Source organism: Mustelus asterias, chromosome 8 (genome assembly GCF_964213995.1).
Source record: "Mustelus asterias chromosome 8, sMusAst1.hap1.1, whole genome shotgun sequence".
NCBI classification, from domain to species: Eukaryota; Metazoa; Chordata; class Chondrichthyes; order Carcharhiniformes; family Triakidae; genus Mustelus; species Mustelus asterias.
This window is the reverse complement of record NC_135808.1, coordinates 60,935,420-60,952,950: the sequence shown is the minus strand read 5'-3', so window position 1 is coordinate 60,952,950 and position 17,531 is coordinate 60,935,420. Positions and strand designations below refer to the sequence as shown.

Here is a 17,531-nt window from a genome sequence, read left to right as displayed (position 1 = left end):
AAAACATTGGGAAAACTCTATACTATTCATTCACTTAATTTAGGTAAATAAATCAATTGATGGTATAAAGCTGTGCCTTGTCTCAATGATATACCTTCCTATCTTCTATCGGGATAGCAGCATTCATGTGTGATAGTTCAAATATTAGTATTTGGGATAAACGTTTTCTGTTGAGATCCCTGCTATTAGGTATCTAGCGATTAAATAGAAAAGGTGAACTTGAGGTTGTCGGGGACATGAGGTCTGCTTCTGGGGAGTGACTGGAAGCAGTGAACCCAAGAGAATACCTCATTTACAACTTTGCCAATTACCAACTTGGAGGCCACCAACTCAGATTCAGGTCTCCTGCTGAGGAAAAAACACAAAATCTGAAGGTGCTTTGAGGAGGGAGAGTTATTCCCCATGCATTACAGAAGCGGAGAAGCACAATGAGCAAGTTGCCATGGGTATTTTTGGTTTATTTGTTCAGGGGATGCAGACGTTGCTGGCTAGGTCAGCATTTATTGCCCATCCTTAATTGCCCTCGAGAAGATGGTGGTGTGTTGCTTTGTTGAACCACTGCAAACCATGTGCTGTAGGTACACCCACAGTTCTGTTAGAGAGGGTGTGGTGATTGCCTCTTTAAAGGCAACACCGCAGAGCAAGGGTCACCTGGCTTGGGTGATCAATTGGGACTCAGAGTGGGGACTCACCCATGGGGAAGAGTTCTCCGAGGCAGAGGTATTTTAGAGCTGGCTGCAAACATGCTGCTGCTCTTGAAGATCACTAAATAAATCCCTTTTTGTTCACTAATGAAAAGTTAAAGTTTATTTATTCGTGTCACAAGTAGGCTTGCTTTAACACTGCAATGAAGTTACTGTGAAAATCCCCTAGTTGTCACACTCCGGCGCCTGGTCGGGTACACTGAGGGAGAATTCAGCATGGCTAATCCACCTAACCAGCACATCTTTTGGACTGTGGGAGGAAATCGGAGCACTTGGGGAAAACCCACACAGACACAGGGAGAACGTGCAGACTTCGCACAGACAGTGACCCAAGCCAGGAATCAAACCTGGGTCTATGGTGCTGTGAGGCAGCAGTGCTAACCATGGTGCCACTGTGAAGTCTCTAAATGGGCATTATTACAGAAGGAGATCCAGGATTTTGACCCAACGACAGTGAATAATAGAAAGTACCCTCCTCATATACTCTAAACTATAAATTAGTATATCCCTCAGTACAACATACTAGAATAGTTAAGTTTGTTTGCAATGGCAGCTGTAAACATGGGAATATTTTGAAATGGGTGTTAGGGTGTTTTACCTCCAAGTGTTCCGGATAGTAGAAAGTGAGTCCCATACTTCTTGATCAGGTTATCAATTATCTGTTGTGGACTTGGTCTCCGTCCTAACAAACGTATATTCCGGATAAATTCTGGAGCTAGGGGCAAATCTGAGCCCAAAAAATCTCTTCTTTCCACGGCCAGATTATTCACCTTCCATCGACCAAACTCTCTGTCAACAGAAACACACACATCACAAAAAGGGGATAAACCAACCTTGCAAAGGAGAAACTGCATGTCACAAAACATTGCACTATTCCATGGAGCTCAACAGATTTGCACATACTGCAGCCCAGCAAACAGTTTTTGAAAGAATTATTTTAATACAAAAGATGCCAGAGTGGCAACGAGTTCCACATGAGGGAGATCTCACAAAGACAAACCTGAACTCTGGCTCCATACTCTACCATTGCCCAATTTAGCGAGTGAGATAATGATGACCTAGATCTTGTGGTCGACAATGAAGTGGAGGTGTACAACACTGACTGCGTTTAAAATTAGGCCACTACCTTCCACACAGGCCTCAGTAGGAACTAGCTCTCCAAGCTGCAATGTGAATCTATTGGTGAGGTGAGAAGGGAAGACTAGTGACGGGGCACAATTCTTGGTGAAGCCTCATTTCCTTTAATGTCACCTTGAGGTCTGTTTTCGGCTCAATGACAGATAAGTTTTTTATTATTTTAAAAATGTTTTCTTTGATCTACTTTTAATTCTAGGCTCCCCAGACTGGCAACCTGCTGCCCCTACTCCCACCTCACCATCAGCAGCCCTCACAGTATCCCCCCATCACATCCCCCCCCCAACCCACCCATCCACCGGCTCTGCTCACTCTCAGTTTTGCTAATCCTCACTACAACCCCTACCAAGGCTCTGTTTACAGCCGCTCCAACCCTGCCACATCCCCCCGTTCTGCTCACTCGCCTCTGGCTAGGCTCATCCATCCTACCCGGACACCCCAGGTTCTGTTCACCACCCTGACCTCCACCACCCTCCAGCTCCCTCTACTCTGAATATTTCCAGCACTTTCTGTTTCATTTCAAATTTCCAGTGTTCACAATATGTTTGCTTTTGTATCATTAGGTTACATTCTGTTCGAATTCAATTTTTCCTTTGAAACTTATTTGAAGTATATGTTTATGGTAAAAATATTCGAAAGCAATATCACACAGCAGTTCAGTTACCTCCGGCTACACTGGATATTAACTGTAAGGAATTCATATCCGACCACATTCTTTTACTAAATTCATTTTTATCATGAGGTCAAACTGAACACTTTATGAAGAACTATGGGTTAAGGCTGTCGATCTTTTTTTTCTTTATTCTTTCATGGGATGCGTGTGTCACTGGCTGGACCAGCATCTGTTGCCATCGCTTATTGCCCTTGGATTGAATGGTTTGCTAAGCCATTTCAGAGGGCAGTTAAGGGTCAACCACATTTCTGTGGGTCTGGAATCACAAGTATGCCAGACTAGGTAAGGATGGGTCTGGAGTCACATGTATGTCAGGCCAGGTAAGGATGAGTTTGGATCACATGTATGACAGACCAGATGAGGACCAGATGGATATTAGTGAACCACTTTTGTATGACAATTGATAGTTTATAGTCGCCATCACTGAGACTAACTTTATATTCCAGATTTATTAGCCCCATTCAAATTTCACAAGCTGCTGTGGTGAGATTTGAACCCATGCCTCCAGAGAATTAACTGGATCTCCAGATTACTAGTCAAGTGTCACTACAATTATGCCACCATCTCCCTTATCACACCAATTGTGATGCTTGTGAGTCAACCGCCCACACTGTATCAGGCATTAAGCCATTTTCCAAACCTGCGACTGAGATTGAAGCTGAAAAGGTCAAAAAACAAATGAAGGATAATCCTCCACTTAGAGTTGGCAATATTGGTAAAAGAGAAGGATACACCATGAGTTAGTGATGGAGAACTTCAATAAAAGAAGGGACCATATTGCAATTGAGCTGATGTCAAATGAAGAGGGAGGATTGTGTTTGCAATCAGCAAAGGAGCCGCAAAGGCCCTGGAACAGAAAGCAAGACTTTAATTAGGAATTGATTGAGAGGGATTTATCACAGCATGCTGATGTCAATGCTCAGCTAATGAGTGCAGAGACATAAAGGAATGGTCAATATGGATGTATAAATAATGGATCTGGCTTTCGTGTCGACAAAGATTCTTAGAGGGGATAGCTAAATTGCTAAGTGATAGTGAGTGACCAATTCAAAGGAACAGTTCACTGAGATTTTCGGAAGCCATTCGACAAATTTTCACATGAGACACAAATATAATTCAGGTTTTGTGGAACATTTGGCAAATTAGTAAATTGCATTGAAAACTGGTTCCGTGATCGATCATGGAAGGTGATTCTAATGGAGAAAGTTATTTGTCGACAGAAATATTTGGTCACGTTACGCAGGCCTATTGCTCACATTATTAATAAATGAAGATTGCGTAAAATGTATTGCAAATGTGGAGCTGCATGAACAAATCTCAGCACAATATACAAAGTGATCTCAAATCAGTTGAACTGGTGAGATATGGAGTGATAGTCAGAATCCACTGACCAATTCACACCCACATTGGACAGCCAGCGACCCTTCAACTCACAGCCACAGCACACCAGAGGAGCTGCCCATCATGTCACACCTTTTTTCAGACACAGCCACCCAGCCTGCTGTCTGAATGATAGGCATAAGCCCTCGATCTATTTAAGTTGTATCTTCTGTCAAGCACATTAGGTTTTGTGACTGACTCTTTGATAAAACCTTAAGTGACTATTGACAAAGTTGTGCTGTAGATTGAGTTACCTTCAGCTCCAACAAGAACAGCTAAAAAATTAGTTAAGGGCAATGGACCATAAAGTAGCTTGCCAATGTACATTCAGTAAGAATAAGCAATAGAGTTTGACTTACTGTCCTCATTGTCTTAAAAAGTCAAAGTGATTTGTTTATTTAGAATTATTGAAGGAAGTTTTTTTTCCCTCCATTGGGTAAATAATTCATTGGGGATTTATACATAACATTCGGGAGGGTGTTTGGGGCACGTGTTCCCCAACTGCATGAAATTATGAAACATTGCTGATTTTTCCTCAAGTAAATAGCAACAGGATTAGGCAATTTAATTAGCTCATAGCTGATCTGTATGTTAATTCCATTTAGCTGTATTTGATCCATATTCCTTGATACGTTTGCCCAACATCTTTCTATATACCAAACTTGAACATTTCAATTGTTCCAGCATCCACAGACTTTGGGAAGAGAACATTTCAAATGTTCACTATTTTCTCTGTGACTTCAATCCTAAGTGACCTAACTCTAACTTAAGTTTGTGCCTCCATATTCTGGATTCCTTCTGGCAGTGGAAATAGACTCTCAATCTCTGTCAAAGTTCTCCATCATTTTAAATCACTTCATTATTTCATTTCTCGGGCAAGGGGGTAAACAAAAGCGTTGGGTTTAATATATGGTTGAAATAGCACAGGAGCTCATTGGAGCAGCAGTTGCTTGAACCATACAGGGGCCTCAAAAACAGGTCAAGTTTGAGGATACATTGGTGGAATTTTACCATCCTGCCTGCCACGGGAATCGTAGCGGGCGGAACAGAAAGTTCGGCGGACTATGCAAAGGTCCTTTGAACTCAGGCGGGAATTTCTGGCCTTGGGCGAGAGTGGTCAGAAAATCCTGCCCATGATGTTTTGCACAGAAGAAAGAGGAAACTGACGACTGAATTTTCCAATCAGAATTTTGGTTGTGAAACAAACAAAAATTTGTGCATTCAATCCAAAGGCTTTTTGCTGAACAGTAATTGAGGCACTACAGAATTACTTAAGCATACTTTTGTATTTGCTGCATTTTTTTGTGTTTCAAAGTACAATTCAAACCTAAATCATGATTTCCAGCTGCCTTAGCCTGTGCATTTCTTGTAAATCTGGCAATGGGCATTATTTTTAACAGCTGTTATAATCCAACCCATGTTAATTGCTGTGCAAACCAAAACCCAAAGAGAAACTTGATCCACATATCACAATTTGTTTTTGTATTCTGACAATGAGAAGAAAAGTTTATGGAATTCAAAAGCCACAAATTCCAGTAACACTTTTGGGATTTTAAACATTAAATGAGAACATTTATTACCAAAAGAAAAAAAACTTGAACACACAAGATTACAGTTACACAGTTAAAATTTGCTTCACAGAACAATTCTCAACAGAACCTTACTTGGTTAGACACACAAAACATCCTTTAGGAACTACTCTCATATCGATGTTTAACTACAAACTTCCAGTAATATTACCACAAGGTAAACCCGCTGTTGCCGTAGGAAATGTATAGCACAGGACTTCTCAAACTCACTTCCACTCTGCTTTGGAAATTCAAGAAACTTCAAAAACAAAACCCTGCTTTCTGAAAAATGTACTCCTCTGGCTTTACTGAAATGGTTGCTTCATACTTTGCACCTGAACAGTTCTTTTCCCAACACAGAGCTGTACCCCAGGAGGCCTCATATCGCCACCACACCACAGAGCTCAACACCTCTCCTTAAATATCCTTTTTCACTTTCATCTTCGATTCCATTGTCCTCAGCACCTTTTTGAACTAAACTTTCCCAACAATCTGTCTTCAGTTTAAATTAGTTTCACATACACTCGCATGCATGCATGCACAGACACAGATACATACACACATGTGCATGCCTGTGCAGATGTACACGCGCACACACACACACACACACAGATCCACAAGACTGCTTCACAAAATATTACAGCATACTCCCAACATATTGAAAATAAGAACACATCACACAACCAGCTGAAGTTCGTTCAAGCGAAAATTTATCTCCTCAGGTACTCATCTCTGCAAGGGAAAAATGCAGAAAAGGTACATTTCCCAGGTAATGGAAGACAAGTACTGCTCACAGGAACTGCAGTTGAGTGGAGATGGTTTTTATATTGAAAAAGTACAACATTCTGTAACTTCTTTTCAGTCATAGCTATTCAGCCCTCAGCTTTATAGTATGCCATGAACCACACACTGAGGCAAAGAAGAAGGATAATTACTTGAACAGATGGAAGAGTAAATATGCAGCTCTACTATCATCATTAACAACTTAATTTATTTTGTCCCAATGCAAATCCTGCCCCCCAGGGCTATCTGTCACTTGTTTTTCGTTTTGCTCTCACTGAGCACTGACCTTTGTTCTCCGATTAACATATTCTGCTATCTTACCTTTATGCCACTATCAGCACCTTCTATAGTCCTGAACACTATGATTAATACTTCCTTTATCTTGTGCCCCAAACATCTTTGTGCAATCTTCCTTAGCTCCCACCTATCACTGATGTTCTATTTTTCTCCACCTCCTCTCAGACAGTACATAATCCATCACATTTCTCCCTCTCTTTAAGAAGAGCCATACAGACTTGAAATGTTAACTCTGTTTCTCTCTACACAGATGCTGCCAGACCTGCTGGGCTTATCCAGCATTTTCGGTTTTATTTCAGATTTCCAGTGTCCACAAATTTAGCTTTTTTAAAAAAAACAAATTCAGTTTATCACAAAGTCCTAAACTTCTCAGTGATGTAATAGGGAGACAGTCATTGGGTAGGTTGGCAAGTCATGGAGGATTCTTGGAGGGAGCTGATTGATTGGTGACAAATTGTCTGACAGGAAGACTTCTTTCTGCAGTTCCCTAGTCAGTTCATTCTTCAACAATATTATATTGCACATTTTCACTCATACCATTCAAATTCTCAATATTCCATAGATTTCATGATTATTTACTCAAAAATAAAAAGACCTTTGAGAATGGTGGCACAGTGGTTAGCACTGCTCCCTCACAGCACCAGGGACCCGGATTCAATTCCAACCTTGGGTCACTGTATATGTGGAGTTTGCATGTTCTCCTCCTGTCTGCATGGGTTTCCTCCGGGTGCTCCGGTTTCCTCCCACAGTCCAAAGATGTGCGAGTTAGGTTAATTGACCATGCTCAATTGCACCTCAGTGTTGGGGGGACTAGCTAGAGTAAATACATAGGGTTATGGGGATAGAATCTGTTTGGGATTGTGGTCGGTGCAGACTCAGTGGGCCAAATGGCCTCCTTCTGAACTGCAGGATTATATGATTCTATTAAATGGAGAAAAAAAATGCATAGAATTAATCTCAGGTACAATTAACATTTTTAGGGATTTCATAGAATCTTTACCGAAGGTCCATTGAGCCTGCACTGACAACAATCCCACCCAGGCCCTATCCCCGTAATCCCATGTATTTACCTTGCTAAGAGGCAATTTAGCATGGCCAATCAACCTAACCCACACATGTTGGATTTAGTTCCTCCCTGTGGGTATGAAGATAATGCTGCATTCTCAATTTTTGCCCACATTCATATCTTTGCAAAAAGAAATGAATGGAGCAAGATACAGTCCTTTACATTAATAGATGCACCAGTGTAGCAAAAGCAGCTCCAGGGCCCTCCAGATGAACAGATGGATTTTTATTGCAACTTGCAGAGTGGAGGGAAAGAGAATGTGACAATCGCCATCCAAGTTCTCAAAAATAATTAAATGCTAAACATGAACCCAAAGACAGTCCCTTCATGCATCTTAATACTTATTGCCTGTTGATGCAAAGCTCACAGGCACTTTCCTGGTGTAACCCATATGCAGCATTTTGTACTGAGTAGCATACAGGAAGAAAATTAAGTCATGTTAAACTTAGTTAACAAAACACTAAAATTGATAACAGCAAGAAACTGCCCAGTTCCAAGTTCAATCTTCCCTTAAAAAGATGTGTGAATAAATTCACAAAATGAGATTATGCCCTTTGCCCAGCGACATAAAATGGAGCAATATTAGCCGGCAGACAACAAGTTTGCACCGAATGCCTGGACGTTTTTCAAATAGGCTTGAAGGTTCTTGTAATTATGAGTTTGGGAATCATATCTTGCACAACTCAATGAATATTCAATGTATTAAGAGCATTTTTTCTCTTGGCTACTTTATAAGTGGCTGTTTTATGTTTAAGATTGCTGCGATGAGAAGACTGGGCATTGGAAATGGTTTTAATGGCTGCTCCAGAAATTTTATGAGATGTAAGGGCATTGAATAAAGGGCACCTTCATCTCAGAAATGGTCTGCTGTCCTCAAGAGTTCTTGGTTTACAGGACAGACATTTCTGAATAATTTTGTGAAGTATAATATCCCAGTGCTACAAATTGTACCATGATTAAAATGAAAGTTGAACGTGAATTCAATGTTACATATTAAGACAAAACAAACGTAAATGAATGTTCCTTAAACTGGATGGTGTTTTGCCCCTGACAGTTTGTGTGGTTTAACATAATGAAATGTTCCTTCTAATTCCAAAAGGTACATGTTCTTCTTTCTGTTACTCTCATTGGACTTGCCAGCCCCAAATCAAAGTATATTCCTTACTGCATCTCACACTGACTTTTTCCACTGTCATTAGTCAATCCAAGAGAATATTCCCTCTTGGATTTGGCCATACACCGGATTCCTTAATTACTAAAATAGAATGGAATTGTGGGAATTGTACAGCATTTCCATTCACTGCTCAACTACTGGCAACCATTTAGTCAGCCATTACCCTCCTCCCCTTTTGAGTGTCCTGCACTCTTACTCTGCCCCAAGGTCCTGCAGCTAGTATACAAAGATCACAGATACACAGCTAAATTTCATAATATGTAGTATTCTGGACTTTATTAAGAGAGGCTTATAGAAGAAGATTATGCTGAACTTATACAAGGCACCTCAAGACCTCAACTAGAATATTGTCTACAGTTGTGGGCGCCACACGATAGGAAAGGTGTGAATGCATTGGAGAGAGTGCAGAAGAGATTTATAAGCATGGTTCCAGGGATTAGAAACTTCAGTTATGAGGGTAGGTTGGAGAGGACAAACCTGAGGGAATATTTTCTTGGATTGACGAATGACAATGGAAAAAATCAGTGTGCGATGAAGTTAGGATGAGATCTGATAGATATGATCAAAATCATAAGGAGGCTGGACAGAGTAGATAGGGAAAAACTTTTCCAATTTGTAAAAGAATCAAGAACAAGAGGGCACAGATTTAAAAGTGATTTACAAAAGAAGCAAATGTGTTGTGAGAAAAGGTTTTTTCACACAACGAGTGGTTCGAGTTGGGAATGCATCACCTGGGAGTGTGGTGGGGGCAGGTTCAATTGAGGTACTCAGGAGGACATTAGGTGGTTACTTGAATAGAAACAATGTGCAGGGTTATGGGGAAACGGCAGGGGAATGACACTAAGTCATGATGCTTGTTTGGAGAACTGGTGCAGACACAATGGGCTGAATGGCCTCTTCCTGCACCATAATGATTTGTACAGGTAGTCCTTAAAAAACAGCGCATGGATTCAGCTTCCATATGTATGCTAATGATACTGAGCTATTTTTAATTCCTTTCTGCACATCCATTATCTTTGTGCTGACTGATTGTATGAAGTCTGCTTTAGTTTCCTTCAGTTAGATAGTAGGAAAATCGAAGCTGTCATCTGTGAGGTCCACCAGACAGTAACAGGAGTTGGTTATTGAGTCATCAAGTCTGCTCTAGCATTGAAGGAGGTCACAGCTCACCTGTATCCTAACTCTATCCGCCTGACTTGGCTCTCTCATCCTTAACATACCTGACTATGTCCATTCCTTTGCCACCAAATACATAGCCCTCTCTGGCCATTCTCTCAGCTTAAGTGAGACTGCTTGCAATTTGAACGCGCTACCTGATCGTGAGCTGTGCTTCTGATACCATTCCCAGTATCACAACCATCTCTGCAACATCTGTTATTCACTCTAGCTCAGTCACTGAAGAAACACTCATCCAAAGTTCTGTCATTTTCAGACAGGAGATCTGGATACGAATCGGTTAATATGCATGCTACTGACTTCACTAGTGTACTGAATTATTGAAGCAGCACAGGAAATGGTCCATTCTGTCCTACAGCACCACTCTAATCAAAGACAGCTCCCACCTGACATGTTATTCTTCTCTGAGACTTGAACATGGGATGGCTTAGCATTCACCCATTGAGACATAATTGAAGTTTGGTTTGATGACCTTAATAAGGAGATAAAGATTTTGAGAAAATGGAAAGAAAGATGCTTGCATTTTCATTGGAGACAATGAATGGAAGACTGAAACATTTCCCTGCAGATTGAAGATGTAAAATAATTAAAAGTTAAAGTTAAAAGTTAAAGTTTATTTATTAGTTACAAGTAAGACTTATATTAACACTGCAATGATGTTTCTGTGAAATTCTCCTCGTCACCACACTCCGGCATGTCTTTCAGACTGTGGGAGGAAACCGGAGCACCCAGAAGAAACCCACGCAGACACGGGGAAAACATGCAAACTCCACACAGAGAATGACCCAAGTCGGGAATTGAACCTGGGTCCCTGCCACTGTGAGCAGCAGTACTAACTACTGTGCCACTGCGTCACCCAACTCGTAAACAAAACAGGGTCTGCTTACCATAAATCAACATTGTTCAAAGGAACTGCAGCTCAGAAAGGCATAAAAAGTGGGAGATTACAATGAGGACTTGGATTCAGAAGATTCGTTCAACCTGAATACTAAGCTTAGAATTACAGTGTGGGTGGAGTCTTCAACCATCAGCTCTGATTGTTGTCCCCTACTTAAGCGTTGTTGTATGTAGGAAATATTCAATAAACTATGAATGTTTGACTTTAATATGTTAAGAACGTGGAAGATTTTGTTGAATAGTTACAACATCATAAATAAAATCCATTCACTGACAGTTGGCATCCCAGAGCTTGGCTTTTATTGCGTTAATGTATCTAAAAACAGGACTGAAGGGTTACAATACGATTTCCCCACTTTTTGAGTCTTCCAACAACTTTCAGTACTTGCATGTTACAGTAAATTGCTTCAAAGCCAATACTGAAATAAAAACTAACCTCTGTGAGAAGTTAGAGAATTCTATCCTTCACCTTCAAGGACCAGAATTTGTGTTGGACACGGTTCAATGCAAATCCATCTGAATAGATTAAGAGCTTCTCCAAAAAGGAATCTAAAGGGTAAAGGGTCTGATGCCCAAGGAATGGATATGTAATCCCATCAACTGCACCATCCAAGGTTATTCCAAACAGCCACCTTATCCAGGAAATAGCACAAACCATTAATCAAAACCATAGGTGTCAAGTACAAAGGCAGCATGTAAACTGTATTATTATGCCCACTATTTCAAGCAGATGAAATAGCTGTTCAAACCTCCTTCTAATGGTAGTGTGCACTTCATCCCTCTTCAGCTCTCTAAATCTTTAGGCAAAACTGACCAGACCACATTCACTTTCTCTCTCCCTCTCTGAATCAATACTGAGATGTTTAAGACAGAGCAGGAATCCCTTGGTTCTGATTAATCAGACAATCAGCATGCTGGTTACCTTGTATTCCAGGGTTCATAGAATCCCTACAGTGCAGAAGGAGGCCATTCAGGCCATCAAGCCTGCAGCAACAACAATCCCACCCAGGTCCGATCCCCATAACCCCACATATATACCCTGCTAGTCCCTCTGACACTAAGGGGCAATTTAGCATGACCAATCCACCTAACCTGCACATCTTTGGACTGTGGGAGGAAACCGGGGCACCTGGAAGAAATCCATGCAGACACGGGGAGAATGTGCAAAATCCACACAGTCACCCGAGGGCAGAATTGAACCCGGGTCCCAGGTGCTATGAGGCTGCAGTGGTAACCGCTGTGCCACCCTGAAGTGGAGACTTTTGGGAATCACCGTAGCTATCTCTACTGGCACTATGAGTGCTGCAACAACATGCAAACAAATTAGTAAAGCGAGGGAGATTTTGATTAGGCGAGTGAATGCCTCCGAACTGCAAAAGGAGGAGAAATTATTTGGCAAAGTTTGGGATTTAATCTGAATTATTGCAAGTTAATTCTTTAGTATGCATGAGGCAGAGCTAGGAATTACTCTTGATCATTTCCAACAGGATTGCCACACAGGTTTACAGGAACATGAAGGGTAATGCTGGCGATAATGTAGTTACAGTAAGAGTTTTAACAACACCAGGTTAAAGTCCAACAGGTTTACTTGGTAGCAAATGCCATTAGCTTTCGGAGCGCTGCTCCTTCGTCAGTCCTTGGCGACTGACAGCCAAGATCCGCACACATGAGGACGGCCTAAACCGGGATGTTGGGTTTATGTCACACTATCAGTAACCCCCACAGCTTGCCTCCTGGACTTGCAGAATCTCACTGGCTGTCCTGTCTGGAGACAATACACATCTCTTGAACCTGTGCTTAATGCCCCCTCCACTCACATTGTCTGTATCTTTAAGATCTGGTTGGTTGTAGAGATTCGCATTCTAATCAGTATTCTGTAACTTGATTTTGTGTCTCTGTGCCCTATTTGAGAGCAGATTTCCACTCCATCTGACGAAGGAGCAGCGCTCCGAAAGCTAATGGCATTTGCTACCAAATAAACCTGTTGGACTTTAACCTGGTGTTGTTAAAAATCTTACTGTGTTTTCCCCAGTCCAACGCTGGCCTTTCCACATCATGATAATGTAGATAAGCAGCCTTCCGTTTCCCAACCAATTTTTCAATTCTTGGATTTTTTCTAATTAGTTCTGCGTTGTAACATTTCTACGTTAAGTGAAAGTCGCACATGTCCAAATTGTGGAAACTTTTATTTCTTTCCTAATAATTTATGTAACACTGTACCAACACAGTGTTTGGAAACTGCCTCTAAATTTTAACTGAAAGTTGAATAACTTGAATAGCCTTGTGGATGCATAATCTGGATCTCATTGCTATTATAGCAGCATCATTCCAAAGTGGGTCAAAGCTGGAAAATAAACATGTTATGCAGCATTTTGACAAGATGTGCAGTGAACAAAGAGGAGGAGTAGCATTGACAGTAAAGGATGATATAAGAACAATAGTAGCCAAGGGTCTTAATTGGCTCTGAACACCAAGAAGTGGAATCAGTATGCACAATAATAAGGGACAGAAAACATAGTTACTCAATTGGACAGAGCATTAAGAAAGAAATAATTGGAGCTGGTAACAAAAGGCAATGTAATTACAAACGGCCACAAGTTCAAGGTAAGAGGGGAAAGGTTCAGTAGAGGTGTGCGGCGGAAGTTTTTTTACACAGAGTGGTGGGGGCCTGGAATGCACTGCCAAGTGAGGTTGAGGCAGTCACATTAGCGATATTTAAAATTTATCTGGATAGACACATGAACAGACAGGGATTAAAGAGAAACAGGCGGTTGGTCTAGATAGGATAACATGATCGACGCAGGCTTGGAGGGCTGAAGGGCCTGTTCCTGTGCTGTATTGTTCTTTGTTCTTTAATAATTATAGGGGAGATTAATCTTCATATTGGCAAGACAAATCAAACTGACAAAGTTAGCCTGGAAGGTGGGTTTGTAGCCTATCTTTGCACCAATTTCCTGAAACAATACATGTTGGAACCTGCTCTGAAGAAGGTTCATCCAGACTCGAAACGTTGGCTCTATTTACTCTCCACAGATGCTGTCAGGCCTGCTGAGATTTCCCAGCATTTTGTCTTTTTGTTTCAGATTTCAGCATCTGTAGTATTTTGCCTTAAACATTTTGGAACCAACTTGGGATAAAGCTATTTTAGATAAGCAGAAGTGTGAGCAGGAGTAGGCCATTCAGCCCCTCGAACCTGCTCCACTATTCAATAAGATCATGGCTGATCTGACTGTGGCTCTAATTCCACTTCCATGTCTGTCCCCCATAACCTTCGGCTCCTCTATAGTTCAGAAATCCATTTAATTCAGCCTTGAATATATTCAAAGATCCATCCTCCACTGCTTTGTGTGAATGAGAATTCCAAAGACCAATGACTCCCTCAGAGAAAAAGTTTCTCCTCAAATAATGGCAGACCCCGTATTTTGAAAATGTGCCCTATTTCTGGATTCCCACGCAAGAGGAAGAGTCCTCTCAAAGTCAACCCTGTCGAGCCCCCTCACAATCTTATATGTTTCAATAAGATCACCTTCCATTCTTCTAAAATCCTCATGCCCAAGCTGCTCAACCTTTCCTCATAAGGCAGTCCCTTCATCCCAGAAATCAGCCTTGTGAACCTTCTCTAAACTGCTCCCAACGCAAGTATATCCTTCCTTAAGATGAGTTACTCCAAGTGCAATCTCCACCAACATTCTGTACAGTTGTAGCAACACATCTCTACTTTTATACTCCATCCCTTTACAAGAAAAGTCAACTTTCCATTTGCCTTTCTAATTTGTTGCTGTCCCTGCATGCTAACCTTTTTGTGATTCATGTATAAGGAGGTCTAATATTGTGTCAAGAGGCAGGATTATTTCATAATCTTACACTGAATGATCCACTATGAAAAAGTGACAATAATGCAATTGAATTCTATACTGAGTACAGGGAAGAGGTGGCTAACACTGACTGGGTAAATCTCACTTATCGTGGAGAAACTAAACCTATTTCTTTGATCCAGCTTTTGGTCACCCCTCCTAATTTCTCCCTCCATGGTTCAGCAAGTTCCTTCAATTCTCAACCACTGAAGGTTCCCAGCTCCAAACAAATTCTCAAACATATTGGAATTAACGAGAACGTCTCTAAACTTTGCAGATGAGAGCTTGAGATCTTCCTTCCGCTTCTGCATTTCCAACCTGGCCAACTCCAAAGAAGAATTATTGATGCACTCCCCAGATTATTTTCCTCATGATTTACTCATGAGAAATGACAAAAGGCAATGCTAAGAGGAGAACATAAAATGCATGCTGGATGTGATGTTCATTGAAACAGATTCCATTGAGCTGTGAATGAAGAGTGGCACCAATTCAATGATTGTCATCTCTTATTTAACTACCAATAAGACATCATTAGTCTCAGCTACGAGTGAGATAAAGGAATATCTTTATACTTCAATACATGTGTCGTAGAAACCTACTGTGGGTTGAGAGCCAGAATTTCAATATACCCCAATGTGCTCTGTTGCCTGAGAGGGACCATTATCTCTCTGATCAGATTCTGCGCTGAATAACACTGCCTGATGATAGTGCCATCAATCAAGCAGGCAGTTGGTGAACATTGAAGGTAACAACATTGGAGGTGAATTATTTTCTTTATCCACTGCCTTACTACATAAAATATAGCTTGAACAGTGACATTTGAGCAACTTATTAACATCCTGTTCTTGACTGTCCAAAGCTGTGAATGCATAAAACTAGATCGTGCACAGAAGCAGACCCAGTTACTATGACAAGAGGGTTTAAGCCCTTTCATGCTGGCATCACATCTCACATCCTCATCCATTCAACCCTGTCAGCCAGGGTAGGAAGAAGTCAAGGAAGGGAGGAGGAATGCCAAGAAAGGGTTGAATACAAATTAAAAGCTAAGGATGAGGACTATGGGAACAACGATGTGAAGAGTCAAGCAGTTAAAGGGAAGGAATGTGAGAAGAGCAGTGACAATGAGGAAGAGAATGAAGGCTAATGATAGCTGAGGATAATGCTTTGCAAGAATGACGATGGATAATGATGGATGAGGCTTTGAAGATGACAATGATCAAGGATGGTGAATGTTAAGGATGATAGCAAATGAGGATGACGGCAAAAGGGACAACCAGGGGAATAGTAAAGAGGGAGAGGACAAGGAAGGGAAGGAGAGGCAGAGGAGTGAGGATGACAGAAAGGAAAAGGATGATCAAGAGGAGGAAGAGGAAAATTAGGATAGTGAAGAGGAGGAATACGATGAAAAGCTTGAGGAACAAGAATGATGAAGAGGAGGGTGACAAAATTGAGAATAATGACAAGAATGAAGGTTGGTGGTTAAAGAAGTGAGGATAACTTTCAGCAAAAGAATTATAAAATCCCTACAGTGCAGAAGGAGACCATTCGGTCCATCGAGTCTGCACCGACCACAATCCCACCCAGGCCCTATTCCCGTAAATCCACACATTTACCTTGCTAATTCCCCTGACACTAGGGTCAATTTACCATGTCCAGTCAACCTAACCCCCACATCTTTGGACTGTGGGAGCAAACCGGAGCACCCGGAGGAAACCCACACAGACACGGGAGGAAGTGCAAACTGCACAAAGATAGTGACCCGAGGCCAGAATTGAACCTGGGTCCCTGGCGTTGTGAAGCAGCAGTGCTAACCATTGTGGCACCGTGCCGCCCCAAAAGTCTCTAATGAACGGCGAGAGGAGAATAAGATTCAGGACAAGACACACTGGGGGGCGGGGGGGGGGTTTCTGCTAGCGTTCACCATGGGCAAAAATGGTGAGGCTGGCGGAAAATCCCTCGAGACTGCAGGAATGAGAATATTGGCAATGAAATTTCATTCTCAGATTTTCCCCACCTCTCGCTGATGATGTATCAAAGCTTCCCACTCCCCTTTACCTCATGTAGATTCATGTAAACAGATTAACATTCACTCAAAGGGCTGCCCCAGCACATGATCGGCTGGAATTTTACCGGTCCGCCCGCCATGTGAATGGGAGCGAGCGAAGGCTGGACCATGGGAAGGTCTGTTGACCTCAAGTGGGATTTTATGGTTTCAGGACAAGTGAGGCCATAAAATCCCGCCCATCATTCCAGGTAAGGAATTCTCCACATCAGTGAAGTTCACAACAAGTATTGAAAAGCGCAAAGAATCAAACGGTTGGATAGCTTATCAGATAATATCAGAGAAGATTTTAAAATGAGGTAGGTACAGCGTCAATAGGAGCAGACTCTTTCCAGTAGTGGAGGTATTAAGAACAGGGGCTGGAACAAGAAGATTAAATGTAACAGATTTAGAATAGTCCTTTTTTAAGTTTATTTATTAGTGTCACAAGTAGGCTTACATTAACACTGCAATGAAGTTACTGTGAAAATCCTCTAGTCTCCACACTCCGGCACCTGTTCACTGAGGGAGGGTTTAGCATGGCCAATGCACCTAACCAGCACGTCTTTTGGACTGTGAGAGGAAACTGGAGCAACCGGAGGAAACCCCTGCACACACGGGGAGAACATGCAGACTCCGCACAGACAGCGACCCAAGCTGGCAATTGAACCTGGGTCCCTGGCGCTGTGAGGCAGCAGTGCCAACCACTGTGTCACGGCGCTGGCAGAAACTTATTTCAACAGAAATTTGTACGGTTATGGAATCACATTTTTGTTATTCATTC

The 17,531-nt window shown here is 41.7% G+C and overlaps 1 protein-coding gene across 1 annotated transcript in view; it reads right to left on the bottom strand.

Annotated features, from left to right (window-relative positions):
- The window catches only part of brinp2 (bone morphogenetic protein/retinoic acid inducible neural-specific 2), a 168,967-nt gene that overhangs the window by 90,737 nt on the left and 60,699 nt on the right, over nt 1-17,531 (bottom strand). The window contains exon 2 of the mRNA XM_078219319.1: nt 1,303-1,493. Coding sequence (XP_078075445.1) covers nt 1,303-1,493 — 191 coding nt within the window. The remainder of the gene's footprint in view (nt 1-1,302; nt 1,494-17,531) is intronic.